The sequence below is a fragment of the Lithobates pipiens genome, unplaced genomic scaffold (assembly GCF_037356315.1).
Source record: "Lithobates pipiens isolate NorthernLeopardFrog02 unplaced genomic scaffold, aLitPip1_a1.2 Scaffold_18, whole genome shotgun sequence".
In the NCBI taxonomy this organism is placed as follows: Eukaryota; Metazoa; Chordata; class Amphibia; order Anura; family Ranidae; genus Lithobates; species Lithobates pipiens.
In genome coordinates, this window is record NW_027507758.1 from 448,615,549 (window position 1) to 448,632,974 (window position 17,426).

General features: G+C 39.6%; 1 protein-coding gene across 4 annotated transcripts in view; it reads left to right on the forward strand.

The window, feature by feature from the left end:
• TRPC1 (transient receptor potential cation channel subfamily C member 1) overlaps positions 1-17,426 on the forward strand; it is a 149,709-nt gene that overhangs the window by 96,047 nt on the left and 36,236 nt on the right. For all 4 annotated transcript variants that reach the window (XM_077488219.1, XM_077488220.1, XM_077488222.1 and 1 more), the window contains 2 exons: positions 4,772-4,947; positions 15,470-15,671. In XM_077488219.1, the coding sequence (XP_077344345.1) occupies positions 4,772-4,947; positions 15,470-15,671 (378 nt within the window). The remainder of the gene's footprint in view (positions 1-4,771; positions 4,948-15,469; positions 15,672-17,426) is intronic.

The following is a 17,426-nucleotide window of genomic DNA, read 5'->3' on the forward strand; positions in this document are numbered from 1 at the left end:
AATCGCTTTGTGTAAACATCGCATGTGATCTGAACAGCAATGCGGTGCAAATCACATGCAATGTCTGACACCGCACTAGTGTGAACCGGGCCTCAAGGATAACTAATTCCACAAACTAAAATGCAATATATCACAGTTTACCGGTCCTTTCATGTGGTGGCTGCATTCGTTTAAATTTTTTAGGCTAAGAACCTTTTCAACAAGCACGGAAAATGCCTGCCTGTCTTGTCCCAAAAAATAAGTCATTTTATGATCTAATCACCAGCTTCAAAAGGCTGTTTTCTGTCTTGTGGGGTACAATAGATAGGGTCCCTGGAATAATTCAAAGAAAGATTAAATAATGACCACAAGTTAATGAAAAGTACAGTAAAATTGTATTAATGTTGGTAAAAAAAAATCAGAAGACAGAACCAATGAATTTTGGGAGTTCAGAACTAAATCAGAGCTAAAGAATAGGAAAAACACCTCTACTGTGGACTGTTAAATTACAATAAATTAAGAGCTAATTCACAACATAGTGGCATAAGGGGTTATTTATAGGGCTGTTACTGATTAAAAATGTTGTGGTCGATCAATCGATTTTATTTTTAATCGATTAATTGACTAATTTCGATTAATTATAGCGCACATACAGATCCTACTACTTTTAGCTGATCTCCTTGCATTGCAACTCTGCATAAGTCAGTGGTAAATGTGGTATACACTATGTATAATCACCTGACACCAGTCAGTTTAGACACGGTCAAAAGAATTTTGATCTATCAAATTTTGATTGATCAATAAAATTAACGATTAATCAAGGAATTAATCTTTAATTTTCACAGCCCTAGTTATTTACAAAAGGCAAATCCGCTTTGCACTACAAGTGCAAACTACAAGTGCAAAGTGCACTTGAAATTGCACTTGGAAGTAAAGTCGCTTTAGATCCGAAGGGAACATGCAAGGAAAATAAAAAACAGCATTTTAGCTAGCACATGATTGGATGATAAAATTAGCAGAGCTTCCACTCATTTCAGATCTACCCCTTAGATTTAGAGTGACTGCACTTCCAAGTGCACTTGCAGTGCAAAGTGGATTTGGCTTTCGTAAATAACCCCCTATATTACCAAAAATATTGGGATGTCTGCCTTTACATGTGCAAAAACTTTAATGGCATCCCAGTCTTAGTCCGTAGGGTTCAATATTGAGTTGGCCCACCCTTTGCAGTTATAACAGCTTCAACTCTTCTGGGAAGGCTGTCCACAAGGTTTAGGAGTGTGTCTTGAAGCTTTTATAGCTGCAAAGGATGGGCCAACTCCATATTGAACCCTACAAGCTAAGACTGGGATGCCATTAAAGTTTATGTGCATGTAAAGGCAGGCGTCCCAATACTTTTGTAATATAAGGGGTTATTTACTAAAGGAAAATCTACTTTGCACTGCAAGAGCACTTGAAAGCGCACTGAAAGTAAAGTCGCTGTAGATCCGAGGGGGACATGCAAGGAAAATAAAAAACAGCATTTTAGCTTGCACATGATTGGATGATAAAATCAGCAGAGCTTCCACTCATTTCAGATCTACTCCTTATGCCGCGTACACATGACCAGACTTTTTGACAGCAAAGGTCAGACGGAACGAGTCCGTCGGACAATTCGATCGTGTGTGGGCTTCATCGGACCTTTCCAAAAATCCGGCAGACTTTAGAAATAGAACACGTTTTACATTTTTCCACCGGAACTCCGCCGGACCGAGAAATCCGATCGTGTGTATGCTAGTCCGACGGACAAAAACCGGCGCTAGGGCAGCTATTGGCTACTGGCTATGAACTTCCTTATTCTAGTCCGGTCGTGCGTCATCATGTTCGAATCCGTTGGACTTTGGTGTTATTGTGTGTGGCCAAGTCCGTTCATTCGGAAAGTCCGTCGGAACTCCGCCGAAAGTCCGTCGGAAAGACCGTCAGACCTAGTCCCTCGAAAAGTCTGGTCGTGTGTACGCGGCGTTAGATTTAGAGCGACTCCACTTCCAAGTGCACTTGCAGTGCAAAGTGGATTTGCCTTTGGTAAATAACCCCCATAGTGTAGTATAGTAGTTCTTGCAATGTGTGTAGTGTAGTGTCTTCCAGCAGTACATGTTTAGTGCTGTACAGTGAACTTGAACTAGCCTGATAGTTTGTTCCAGACCCAGCATAGAGGAAGGAGAGGAGTTTCCAGGCTTTTCTTATGTCACAGGGCACATTTTTTTACATACAGTTCCAGGTCATTTCATGGTCAGTTATGAGCAAGCACCTGGACGAGGGAAGGCTATTGGCTGCTAGGTCCACTAATTAAGGCACTGGCGCATTCAAGTATAGGTCCATTTTAACAAGGTTATTCAGCTATACAGAAATACGTGGACTAATAATAGTCATACACCCTTTCAAAAATATGTTCTAAATATAAAATAAAATTTGTTTCTATACAAACAGAAGTCTTATCAGTAATTATTATAAAAAAAAGGTTACATGCAGGCATTTAAAACCACTTTAACCCCTCTTTGAGAAGGTCCTTTTTTGTACATCAGTCTCAGTATAGTAAATTATTTTCCTTATTGGCTGAGTATTTATGTCTGTCTCTCACAGTTAGACCATTCAGTGACAAACACTGTCCCTTACATGCCAAGCACTGACCAATATACTGCAGCAGTCTATGTATTTAGAACTTTGTGCACCAAGGACTCAGAGTCCACTCGCTAGGATCTATTTATACATATGTGTGGGCATTATTGTTCATACAGGTATATGATGAATCACCTTATGTTCCATCACTTACACAATTTAAGTAAAAAGAGTTAAATAATGAATGAGGGACATGACGTCGTAGATATCCTTTAAATATAGTAATGCTTGAAAACGACATGATTAGAATATACAGTAGACTATCCTAAAAAAAAAAAAAAAAAAAATGTTTGTGAGTAAATTGATTATAAGGTATATAAATCACCGTATTTTCCAACACTCACACAATTTTATTAAGAGTCAAATGATAAATTAGGGTCATGACAACTTAGGTAACCACTCAATACAATAACGCTTGAAGGACCGTATGATCAGAATAAAGATCGTTTATAATAAAAATCGTATGAGTAAATTGATTATAAACACAGGAAAAATGCTAAAAAAACTCTAGATTTGCAACCATGCCAAAATAATGTTTTGAGTTTTTCAATGAGCAGACAAAAATTGCTTAATTCTAAACTTCTTAGCGCACTGGCAGGTAATCCAAAAGGAACACAATTACTTTGTCCAATATGTCAAATTAAAGTAAATCTGTGAGTTATGTATTGTATAAGGTAGCTAAAGTGTTGCACTGCTTCGTAAACACCATAAGGTTTTAAGTGGAGTGCACTGCCCCATCCACCCTAAGAGCCCCTAAAACCATGTGCAAATACCAGCTTTTTAAAAATTGCCATATGCATAAAACTTTGTAAGACTCCATTCTGACTATGCTTGGGCCTGAGGTGCCAAATGTCCCCGATTTGCCAGGACAGTCACGTTTTTGGCTTTGTAGCCTCACAATGGCCCCTCACAGCTTGAGGTATACCTCTCAGAGCTGCCACCAAAAGATGGAGCAGGCAAGAGGATCAGTAGGTGCCTCCATCCTCAGCTTCAGCCTGGAAGTTCAGTGACAGCTCAGCCAAGTAAACATAGGAGCTGGCACTAAAGGAAGACTTCCCCTATTCTCATTCTCTGCAGGGCTCTGCATTAGATGAAGTCATCAATCAGACCCTGGCAGAGAAGTGAGTAGAGGAGGTCCTCCTTTGCCGCTGCCTCTTTGTTTACAAGTGACAGCACTGTCATTGCATCTGTGGCTGGAGAAAAGAGCAGCAGACAGGAACAGTGAGAAAGGGAATGATTCATCTACAGGAGTCTGAATGGTATCAAGCAGCCAGGTATTGAGTACCAATGCCCACTCCCCTCTTCCCCACTGAGCACCAGTGACGTCCTTTCCCTCCAGTGAGCACCAGTGCCAGTCCTTGTCCCCCCACTCAGCACTTGGTCTTAGAAAAACGAAATTGCTCAATACAAATTTGTTTTTAAGTCTCCGCAAATTTGCACGATGGCACAAAAAGTAAGTTAGAAAAAAAGGTAACATCTTTAAAGATGAGCTCCAGGCAATCATAATAACTTTTCTAACCTTCTCCCTCTAAACTCCATGCTCTGAACCAAAAATAATTTTGTATGTACTTTGCTCCTTTTGGACATATTCCAAGTTCTAATCTCTATCAGGATTCTTGCAGAAGCAGCCTGGGGAGGAGTCACCAAGCTGCCCTACTTAGCCTCCTGCATACGTAGGTACACCCTGCCTCTTACCCAGCAAGGTATCTCTCCACCCCTCTCTCTGCCCTATCTGTATGAGCCAGAATCTACATTAAGACATGTCCAGTGATTATAAATTCATTTCTTTAATAATACAGGTTTCATGGTTAATTTGATGAAGGCAGTAATCTAAAGTTTAATAAAGAAACTGATTGGAAACCCTGATGCCACCAAGGTATAATATGTCTTCAGAAATTAAATGTATTGATTAGTAAAGGAAGTTTGATTGGAGAAGTCTTTTCTTTTTGCTTTGTTATAATTACTTTTCTCTGGAAGGGAATCTGGTTCACATATGCTTATAGCCTTTGCAAATGAACTTTAATTCCTCGAGGATAAGGCAATGACAGTCAGACAGACAACTTGTAATAAATATTATCTTTACAGTCTCTTTCTACATTTCTTAAAATTAATTCTGGCAATTTTTTTTTTTAATATGTAGATATCCATGGGTCAGATGTTACAAGACTTTGGCAAGTTCTTGGGAATGTTCCTCCTTGTGCTGTTTTCCTTCACTATTGGTCTAACCCAACTGTATGATAAAGGTTATACAACCAATGAACCAAAGGACTGTGTTGGGATTTTCTGTGAGCGACAGAGCAATGACACTTTCCACTCGTAAGTCCCGTTGCTGATTTACAAGGTTTTCTGCCATAATTATATGAATTTCACTGATATAAACTGCAACAAACAAAAAATAATTATTTACTACTAGTTTTCTGACGTACACCAGCACAAATGGACTCAAAAGTACAAAAATATATATCACTAGTAGAAAACACACATACACCTATTTACAATATACTTTATTGATGTCAATGTGGGTTATTTACGAAAGGGAAATCCACTTTGCACTACAAGTGCACTTGGAAGTGCAGTCGCTGTAGATCCAAGTGGGACATGCAAGGAAAATAAAAAACAGCATTTTAGCTTAATGCTTGGCTAATAAAATCAGCAGAGCTTCCCCTCTTTTCAGATCTACCCCTCAGATTTACACTGGCCACACTTCCAAGAGCACTTTCAGTGCAATTTCAAGTGCACTTTGCACTTGTAGTGCAAAGTGGATTTGCCTTTTGTAAATAACCCCCAATAGCCCTAACCTATAAAACCATGTCATACGATGGCAGTCATTTTGTGCCTCCTTTGGCTACCAGTATTTAAATAACTAATATTGCCAACTAAAAAAGGTTTGAAGCATCCATAATGGGTGGAACCTGGATTTATTAACAATAAAGTGGAAATCCAGCTTAACCCTAACTACCCTACTACTACTGTGTGCGACCTGCGTATTTACCAATTTTCAAGCTGCTCGGTTCCATTATCCCTCTCTCCTGTGTCAGCCAGCATGGCTTCAGGGAGAAGAGGGATGGCCGAAAACAGAGCACTCTCTTCTCTCCCATGTAGCTTCTGTTGGCTGACATCAGGGAGATCACATGACCAGACCAGAGCAATCTGTAAATAGACAAGTATATACATCGATCTAACAAATTTGTTAACATAGTTGTTGGGGGGTGGGTTTAAGCTGGAATTCCACTTTAATAATAACAATTATCATAAAAGTAAACTGATGACTACCAGTTGAAGACAGAAAAAAACTGAAACAGAAAACCAAAAATCAAATTAATAATACAGTCATGGCCTGATGTAAGACCCACGACCTCTGACAGACACCCAACTGTCTGACACTGGACCCTATATTGCACCCCAGAATTCTCTCGTAGTCTTCAGATTTAATAATGCCACGCACACCGTCAAGACATCCAGTGCCTGAATAAGCAAAGCCTCTCCATGCTCCATGTGGCACACAGAGGCACACAACAGAAAGGTTGAGTCAATTTTTCATCATTTTAACTGGTTGCCGGTGTGATTTCTATATTGTCAACACCTCTTAATTGATACAGGTGAGTTTAATTATAAATTAAAGAACCATCACAAACTTAGAATGCAATTATTTCTTACAATTATGAGAAGGTGCTAATAATTTTGTCCAGTCCATTTTTGCAGTTTTACGTGGAATGTGTGATATTTGGCTTTTTGTTTCTCCAATTTTTGAGTCATACCAATACAAACAAAAGAAATAAATATGAGAATGCCTAAACATTTGTAATTTTAACAATTTTCTGAAGTGGTGCATTATCGGACAGGAATGCCGGGTTGCCACTATTTTTGGCCATGGCTGTATGTGTGACACAGATAGTTGTTAAATTATTTTCTTACCAGGTAAACCATATATATAGCAAAATTAGAAATCTGTAAAACCGGTGCAAGAAGCAAATGCAAACCAAAATCAATGTGTAAATATGTTACTGTTCACACTGAAATGTGTTTCCCACACCTAGCAATAATCAACCATCAAAGAGTTCAGCACAACATATATATGTTTTATCCCCATGCACGTCTTCCCTGTTAGGCTGGATTCACACCTAGGCAGTTTTAGTGCTTTTTGCATTTTGCAGATTTGCACTACAGTCCATTCAACATGGTTTCCTATGGAACACGTTCTGTAGTGCAAACCTGCAAAATGCAAAAAGCATTAAAAATGCATAGGTGTGAATCCAGCCTTAGATACCTCCTTCTGTAGTAAACAAATATATCATATAATTAAAAAAAAATTTGTCTTATACACACTCCTTATGAAATGTATAATTTAGTACAAGTAAAGTTCTCCAAATCAAGTCCTTAGTGCTCATAAATTATATCCACCATGCATTTGTTAACTCTTTCACATGCAGCATTGTCCAAGTCCCACCACCTTTCACATGGTAGGCTTACCTGAATACATTGACTGATCGAATAAAATAGGTCACTGTGCACTTTTTATTTAATATGCCAATGTATACAGGTGAGCTTCCTGTATGACTGGTGGTGGGACTCACTTGGACAATACTGCATGTGAAGGAGTCAACAAATGCATGGTGTATATAATTCATGGACTTGATTTGGAGAACTTTACTTTGAAGTATACATTTCATAATAAATGTGTATAAGACACTTTTTTTAAAATGTATTTGATTTATTTGTTTACTACGAAAGGAGGAAGATACAGGGAAGATGTGTATGGGAATATCATTTATATATGTTGTGCTGCACTCCTTGATCGATGAAGTGGGCTGATTTATCAAAGCAGATTCATTTTAATTATACAGTCATGTGAAAAGCTAATTCCTTTTTAATTTGATCTGCACATGGTTCATTTTTCTAGGTCAGGGATCTCCAAACCTTCCAAACAATGGGTCAGTTTGCTGTCCTTCAGACTTTAGGTGGGCCGGACTGTGGGCATTGGGAGTAGACATTGTCCTGGCATCAGTGGGAGTAAACAATGCATCTTTGGTGTCCGTGGGAGGAATAGTGCCCCATCATTGGTGTCAGTGAGAGGAATAGTGCCCCATTGTTGTCAGTTGGAGGAATAGTGCTCCATCATTGGTGTCAATCGGTGGAATAGTGCTCCATTGTTGGTGTCAACGGGAGAAATAGTGCCCCATTTTTGTTGTCAGTTGGAAGAATAATGACCTATTGTTGGTATCAGTGGGGGGGAATAGTGTCCCATCATTGGTGTCAGTGGGAGGAATAGTGCCCCATTATTCGTGTCAGTGGAAGAAATAGTGGCCCATTGATATCAGTAGCAAGAATGATGCCCCATTGTTAGTATCAGTGTGAGGAATAGTGTCTTGTATCACTGGGAAGAAAAGTGCTCCAAGGGCCAGATAAAGGGGAGCAAAGGGCCGCATCTGGCCCCAGGCCACAGTTTGGAGACCACTGTTTTAGGTGAACACAGTTACATTTTATTGAATGAAGTTTCTTAACTCCTTTTGTACTGCCAACACAGAGTCCCAGCGCAAGAACAAGACAATTAGAGTTAGAAAAAGAGAACATGTTACATACAGTGGTGTGAAAAAGTGTTTGCCCCCTTCCTCATTTCCTGTTCCTTTGCATGTTTGTCACACTTAAGTGTTTCGGAAAATCAAACCAATTTAAACAATAGTCAAGGACAACACAAGTAAACACAAAATGCAATTTGTAAATGAAGGTGTTTATTATTAAAGGTGAAAAAAAATCCAAACCATCATGGCCCTGTGTGAAAAAGTGATTGCCCCCTAAACCTAATAACTGGTTGGGCCACCCTTAGCAGCAACAACTGCAACCAAGCGTTTGCGATAACGTGCAATGAGGCTTTTACAGCGTCCTGGAGGAATTTTGGCCCACTCATCTTTGCAGAATTGTCCTAATTCAGTTACATTAGAGGGTTTTCGAGCATGAACGGCCTTTTTAAGGTCATACCACAACATCTCAATAGGATTCAGGTCAGGACTTTGGCTAGGCCACTCCAAAGTCTTCATTTTGTTTTTCTTCAGCCATTCGGTGGTGGACTTGCTGGTGTGTTTAGGATCATTGTCCTGCTGCAGAACCCAAGTTCGTTTCAGCTTGAGTACAAGAACAGATGGTCGGACATTCTCCTTCAGGATCTCTTGGTAGACAGCAGAATTCATAGTTCCTTTTATCACGGCAAGTCTTCCAGGTCCTGAAGCAGCAAAACAGCCCCAGACCATCACACTACCACCACCATATTTTACTGTTGGTATAATGTTCTTTTTATGAAATGCAGTGTTCCTTCTACGCCAGATATACTTGGACACACACCTTCCAAAGAGTTCCACTTTTGTCTCATCGGTCCACAGAATGTTGTCCCAAAAGTCTTGGGGATCATCAAGATGTGTTGTGGAGAAATTGAGACGAGCTTTGATGTTCTTTTTGCTCAGCAGTGGTTTTCTCCTTGGAACTCTGCCATGCAGGCCATTTTTGCCCAGTCTTTTCCTGATGGTGGAGGCATGAACGCTGACCTTAACTGAGGCAAGTGAGGCCTGCAATTCCTTGGACGTTGTTGTGGGGTCTTTTGTGACCTCTTGGATGAGTCGTCGCTGCGCTCTTGGGGTAATTTTGGGCGGCCGGCCACTCCTGGGAAGGTTCACCACTGTTCCATGTCTTCGCCATTTGTGGATAATGGCTCTCACTGTGGTTCGCTGGATTCCCAAAGCTTTGGAAATGGCTTTATAACCCTTTCCAGACTGATAGATCTCAATTACTTTCTTTCTCAATTGTTCCTGAATTTCTTTGGGTCTCGGCATGATGTGTAGCTTTTAAGGATCTTCTGGTGGACCTTACTGTGTCAAGCAGCTCCTATTTAAGTGATGCCTTGATTGTGAACAGGTGTGGCAATAATCAGGCCTGGGTGTGGCTAGAGAAATTGAACTCAGGTGTGGACAACCACAGTTATAGTATGTTTTAACAAGGGGGGCAATCACTTTTTCACACAGGGCCATGATGGTTTGGATTTTTTTTCACCTTTAATAATAAACACCTTCATTTACAAATTGCATTTTGTGTTTACTTGTGTTGCCCTTGACTATTGTTTAAATTGGTTTGATGTTCCGAAACACTTAAGTGTGACAAACATGCAAAGGAACAGGAAATGAGGAAGGGGGCAAACACTTTTTCACACCACTGTATGTGTGCAGCTTGTTGCAACATGCTATTACACACTGCAACACTGTGGAGTATAAGAATAACATTGAGTTGGGAAAAAAAGGCAAAGCAAAGCAATGCGTGTTAACAATACATTGCAGTGCAACACACATTTATAAACAAGCCTGAACGTTGTTAAAACTGCAATCAGGCAGCTCAAGCATTTTATATCTCTTCTGCAGTGACAAAGACCTACCTGCCTGTTCGCAATCTTCTATTGAATGTACACAATCAGCATGCATTCCCGATACATTCAAGCTATGCCAGAATGACTGACTGACTGACACATGTTTGTATGGGGGTAGTAGTGTATTTAGGCTTTGTGCTGCCCTAGGCCTGACTAAACTCATGCACCCCCTAATTTAAATATGACCCACTCCTTCCTGTCAAGACCACACACCTTGCTGTTTAAGACCCGCCCTGAATTTTTTGAGCGGGGACACTAGTTCTGAGGCCCGGGGGGAGGGGGGCAAATTTATTTAAAATAAAAAATGAAAAAAATCACATGTACATAAGTATTCATAGCCTTTGACATGACACTCAAAATTGAGCTCAGGTACATCCCGTTTCCACTGATTATCCTTGGGATGTTTCTACAACTTGATTTTGGTCTACCTGTGGTAAATTCAGTTGAGAGCTCCAGCATTTCTCTGTGGAGAGAGGAGAACCTTCCAGAAGAACAACCATCTCTGCAGCACTTCACCAATTAGGCTTGTATGGTAAAGTGGCCAGATGGATGCCACTCCTCAGTAAAAGGCACATGGCAGCCTGCCTGGAGTATGCCAAAGGGTACCCGAAGGACCCTCAGACCATGAGAAACAAAATTCTCTGGTCTGATGAAACAAAGCTATAACTCTTTGAAAATGAACAAAAGAGCTGCGCCAAATAATATAAATTTAAAAAAAACTATTTATAAAGAAAAGTCCATGAAAACTTTATGTTATCCAAAAAAGGAAGACGATCGCACCACAGTGATTCCACACTTCCTTATCGCTATAGTGTCCCACCACCGACAAAACAGTGCGCTTACCAGATGGTAAAAGCACAAGGAGCGTTTAGAGTACCAAGCCACCGGCAGCCCCTCGCTTCCACCAAACACTTTATCCTTAATCCCTCAGGAACAAACGATCCATACACTGTAGCCACTCCACATTCTCATAAGTAACCCAGTTTCACGTTCGTAATATAAAAAGAAAAGAAGCCTCCCATAGTGTAAAAAACTTCAATGCTTTTTTAATTAGTAGAAATACACTTACATAAAAACAAACGTTTTCCGCATGTAAAATCAAGCCGGCCGGAAAAAAACGAGAGCCCGTCCTCCTCTCGTAACAAGTGGTGACGTCACAGCGTGCCCTCCCATACGCGTTTCGTCATACGTGACGTTTTCAATGGGGAACGGGCCCGCCGTAACGCACCACCATTAAATAGAGCCAAACCTCGTTCTGAGACTTAGAGGTCTGGCAAATAAAACCATCTTAGTTGTGGGCAAAACGACTAAATCTCCCAACAGAATATAAGGGCAAAAAATTTATAAATGAAAGGAACATGGTAATCCGGATGTCACTCCCCAAAACTGTTCCACAAATTTGAGCACCTAAAAAAATATATAGTTAGAAAACAAAAAAAAAATATATATAATAAAAAAATGATTATATATGTATTAAATACCCGAATTGTATAGGTAATGCATCCCATACGGAACTATGAGGATACATTACCAAAAATTTACCTCATATCCCTATGTGTCAAAAATGATGAAATACAAAAAGATAAAATACGAAAAAAAATTCTTAAAGCTATACTATCCCCAAATAGATAGAATATACAAAAAATATATATGTATATAATATTTCTGCATTCTCCATGTATATATAAATAATATACAGAACACAAAAATCATCCACATATACAGACCCCCTAACAAAAGGGGGGGTTAGATATGTAGACCGAAATCGCTGTACAATGTGCTATACTAACCTTATACACACATGTCATAATTACCCCTCTTATAAATAAATGAAAATAGTGATGGCCAATAGCCAAAATAGTGCCACCCAATAATTACTTTTTTACTTTTATAGCAACAAAAACAAAAAAGACCCCAAAAAAGACCCCCAAAAAAGGAGACTATTTTTATATAAAAATATAAAAATAAAAATAAATATACCCCCAAAGATTTTGAAAGTTGGGCCTCTACTAAAAGAAAAAAAGCCAACCTCCATGCCTCAGAAAAAGTTTACAAAATACAAGGCTAATTTAAAGATAATTTAATTTAACCAGTAAATAAATAAAGCTTTGTACCTAGGAATTATCTATAAATGCGTTCACATCTGTATCTATATTGAGTCCGTAAGGGACATAAGATTTTAACCGATGGATCCAGGACATTTCAGATTTAGAAATTTCTCTAACCAACGAGCTTCCTCGCCAGTGTGGTTTGAACTTGTCTATGCCCAGAAATAAAGTTTTAGAAGGATCTTTGTTGTGTTTGAGCAAATAATGCTTAGACACCGAGTGATTGGGGAACCCTATAAGAATATTTGTAATGTGCTCATTCAACCTTATTTGTAAGGGCCGTTTGGTCCGTTTGGCCGTTTTTTTTCCGGCCGGCTTGATTTTACATGCGGAAAACATTCGTTTTTATGTAAGTGTATTTCTACTAATTAAAAAAGCATTGAAGTTTTTTACACTATGGGAGGCTTCTTTTCTTTTTATATTACGAACGTGAAACTCGGTTACTTATGAGAATGTGGAGCGGCTACAGTGTATGGATCGTTCGTTCTTGAGGGATTAAGGATAAAGTGTTCGGTGGAAGCGAGGAGCTGCTGCTGGCTTGGTACTCTAAACACTCCTTGTGCTTTTACCATCTGGTAAGCGCACTGTTTTGTCGGTGGTGGGACACTATAGCGATAAGGAAGTGTGGAATCACTGTGGTGCGATCGTCTTCCTTTTTTGGATAACATAAAGTTTTCATGGACTTTTCTTTATAAATAGTTTTTTTTTTATTTATATTATTTGGCGCAGCTCTTTTGTTCATTTTCTATCTATGTTTATGTGTGTGTATCCCACTGTGGAGCAGCAGCCTTATATTCTGTGAAACATTCATTTGTAATTTTTGGACTATTTGTATTTATTTCTAAGATTAATTTTTTTGGGATATTCATTTGAGAAAAATACTTATTTTTTCTTGCTTGATATTTTTTCCTCTTGCATGATAAAGTAAGAAAGAGGAGATGTTTCCTTTTTTTGAGGGTTTCAGCGCGGTTTTATTTTCTTTTGTTTTTCTATAACTCTTTGGCCTGAATGGCAAGCGTTGTGTGTGAAGAAAACCAGGCACCACTCATCACCTGCCCAATACCTTCACTACAGTGAAGCATGGTGGTGGCAGCATCATGCTGTGGGGATGTTTTTCAGTGGCAGGAACTGGGAGACTAGTCAGAATCGAGGGACAGATGAATGCAGCAATGTACAGAGACATCCATGAGAAAAACCTGCTGCAGAGCGCTCTGGACCTCAGACTGGGGTGAAGGTTGATCTTTTAACAGGTCAAAGACTCTAAGCACACAGCCAAGATAACAAAGGAGTGGCTACGGGACAATTCTGTGAATATCCTTGAGTGGCCCAGCCAGAGCCCCGACTTGAAACTGACTGAACATCTCTGGAGAGATCTGAAAATGGCTGGGCACCGATGCTCCTAATCTAACCTGATGGAGCTTGAGGGGTCCTGCAAAGAAGAATGGGAGAAACTACCCAAAAATAGGCATGCCAAGCTTAATGCATCATGCTAAAAAAGACTTGAGGCTGTAATTGGTGCCAAAGGTGCTTCAACAAAGTGTTGAGCAAAGGCTGTGAATACTTATGTACATGTGTTTTATATTCTTTTTTATTTTCAAACAAACTTCTTTCATGATGTCATTATGGGGTATTCTTTGTAGAATTTTGAGTAAAATAATGAATTTAATCCATTTTGGAATAAGGCTGTAACATAACAAAATGTGGAAAAAGTGAAGCGCTGTGAAAACTTTTCGGATGCACTGTATTTGAGAGTGCATGGTTGTGATGCAGGAGACAAATTTCCAAGAAAACCTTCTGCAACTCCTCGCTGTCACAGTGAGAAAGCCAGATGTATAAATATACACTTCTCAGAGCCAACAATAATATTCCTAGTAGTAGAAGTGGAGAATAAAAACGAAAACTAAAAACAAACATTTTATATATTGCGGCTTATCAGTCCCTAGATATGATAACTGCATTAGTTTTCCTTTTATTTTCACCATATAACCCTGCTAATAATATGCATTACATATTTTTAGGCCAGATATAGCCTAAAAGAAGAGAGGTTTTTGCGAGTGTACAAACAATCAATAAGACAATAATGTTACTCTGAGAGATATGGTTAAACACTTGCTGTATTCTGGATAACGATGTGTAGTTAGTTGTATGAAGTTAGTCTCTTACTAGTCCCAGGGCACCCTCTTCTGGGTCTCTGAACACATGCTCTGGTTCAATAAAAGTCAACTACAATGCAGACAGGGATAGAAATTGCTGTGATCTCTCTCTTTAAATCCTGCTGAGACAGTACTTTTTTTCCTCCTTTAAAAGTGGCAGAAGTGCTCTCCAGTACAGTCTTTTTAATCCAAAGGGGCAATGTATTGTTCCCCAGAAAAGGGAAGTTGGAGCAAGGTTTGCAAAAGGGTCCTCCCTCACGAGCTAGCACCCAGCCGCGAGGCGGCTCCCGTGCGCATACGCGGGAGTGATGTCATCGCTGCTTCGCCGAATGACAGCGGCGGAACAGTGAGACCCACCGAGAAGATGGATGCGCCGGACTACAGGGGACAGCGGTGACATCGCTGGCTCCTGTGTCAGGTAAGTGACACATAATGGACTACTATGCGATGCATAGTAGTCCATTATGCTTTACCTTTGCAGGGAATGAAAGAGGAAGTAAACTCATCAGGGTTTACTTCCTCTTTAACATTCTCATCCTTTACAATAAATCTCTGGCAATGCACTAGGTGTTTATGCCTTTGTTTGAGCTTAGTTTGAGCATACTGTACCAAGGTACAATAAGGTTTACAGAACAATGCCATTTTTATAATTTTATGTTTATACTTAACTCATGCAATATATACCATGGTTCCTTTTGGTTCTTTTAAAGCTTGTGATTTTTTTAAAATAACAAACATGTTATACTTACCTGCTCTGTGCAGTGGTTTTGCACAGAGCAGCCCAGATTCTCCTCTTCTTGGATCCCTTGTCAGCGCTCCTGGCCCCTCCTCCTGCCAAGTGCTCCCAGTGCAAGCAGCTTTCTCTGGAGACACCCAAGCAGGCACCTTCCCGAGCCGAAGCTCTGCATGTCCTTTCACACACAGAACCTCTGCTCAGCCCTAAGCCTTCTCTCTTTTCATTGGCTCACTGGCTGTGATTGACAGCAGCGGGAGATAATGGCTCCCACTGCTGCCTCAACCAATGAGGAGGGAGAGTCCCTGGAGAGCTGAGGCTCTCGTGCACATCGATGGATCGAGATGGGGCTAAATACATCCAATTCTGTTACTGTTACTTTATCTCTGTGACTAATGAAGGAGCTGTACAACTTTTTATTTGTTGTCTTTCATTGCAGGTTTATTGGCACATGCTATGCTCTGTTCTGGTACATCTTCTCACTGGCACATGTAGCGCTCTTTGTGACCAGATTCAGTTACACTGAAGAACTGCAGTCATTTGTGGGGGCGCTGATTGTTGGAACATATAATGTGGTGGTGGTGATTGTACTTACCAAGCTTCTAGTGGCAATGCTGCACAAAAGCTTCCAACTCATAGCGGTAAGTTATAGAAAAATGTTTACATCAATGATAATAGAGAGATTTTTAAGGTTAACTGTACCCATAAGACTCTTATCTTCATGGAAGATCATTGAAGGGTTTATGTCTATTGAGTATTCACCAAGGGATCTGTGAAGCATAAGAAACTCTTCTAGTTAATGAAAACCTAATGATGGTGCTTCTGTTAGTACAGTGAAGGGAAAAATGGCAATCAATCCTGAACAATGGTCATAGCTGACCCTCTCAGTTGCAGGGACCCCATTACATTTTTTACATGTTCTACCCTTATCCCTAGTAACTGAGGTCCATAGATGTAACCAGCAATCTGATAATGGTCTTGCTGTTGCTTACAAAAGGGTTTGGGTAGGGGATTATGTGTGTTCATAAACAAGGATCAGAAAAAGTGGTTCAGTTTTCATTTACTCTAAAAAAAAAAAAGCTTACAATTTAACATAATTTTCTCAAGCAGCATTCAGATTTTGTAAATCTAATGCCCTGTACACATGGTCGGACATTCTGACGGAAAAAGTCCAATTGGATTATGTTGTCGGAAAATCCGATCGTGTCTGCGCTCCATCTGACTTTTTCCGTCGGAATCTCAGACGTAAAAAGTTTGAGAGCTGGATCTAAAATTTTCCGACAACAAAATCCAATCAGACTTTTTCCAATCGTGTGTAGAGAATTCCGACAGACAAAGTGCCACGCATGCTCAGAATAAATTACGAGACGAAAGCTATTGGCTACTGGTCCGTTTATAGTCCCGACGTATGTGTTTGACGTCACCTTGTTCTGAACGATCGGATTTTCCGACAACTTTGTCCGACTATGTGTATGCAAGACAAGTTTGGCACAAAATCCGTCGGAAAAAATACGATGGATTTTGTTGTCGGAATGTCCGACCGTGTGTACAGGGCATCAGAAGTTTAGTGTAGGTTTACATTTTTGAGTTTATGCAGTAATGTTGTTCTTGTGTGATGTTAAGTCATTAACTGCTTCTGAATAGTTGCATATATCTAAATCTTAAGAAAAAACTATATTTCAGAAAGTGATAGGCGGACAGTTTTGCTACAATGACAGCTGCTAGATCAATCTGAAAATAATCTGGCCAGTACACAGCTTGAGGGATATTTACCAAGTGCACAAACCAATAAATGATCCTTCTATACTTTCCCTACTTGTATAGAAAAGTGAATGGACAGCTTGGAAAATCACATTTAATTTTATATTCTTAAAACAGAGATGAAAATCAGAAACCCAACACTGCACATTACTACTTTGTAGAATGCATAAAGGCACTAAGTTGTAGTTTTCCAATTCAGGAGAATGCATGCCTGCATTTGTTCATTTAAAAGCAATCAGATACCTCTCTGTATAGTTCAGCTTAACTGATCCCTCAGCTTAACATATATCTGATGCCAAAACTTTTTTTTTCTCATTTAGGATAAAGTCGGCAAAGATTAAAAACCCCTGTCAAGTTATTTGCCATGTTTATCCTATTAACCTGTAGACATAAAAGGAGTGAAAGGAGATCTTTCCAAAGTGAGGAAAATATACTTTTGTATGGTTACAAAAAGTGTCCCATTACAAGATTATCCATCTTTTGCTCTACTGGTGGCAGAAAGGTTCCAAAATCATGTCAATCTTCCTACAGTGAATCTGTAAGCCATTTTAACCCAAGAGCATAAAAAATAACTTCTATTACCACTATTAGTAAGGAAAACTAGTTTTGGGCCCTTCCCTCATTAAGTTTATTAC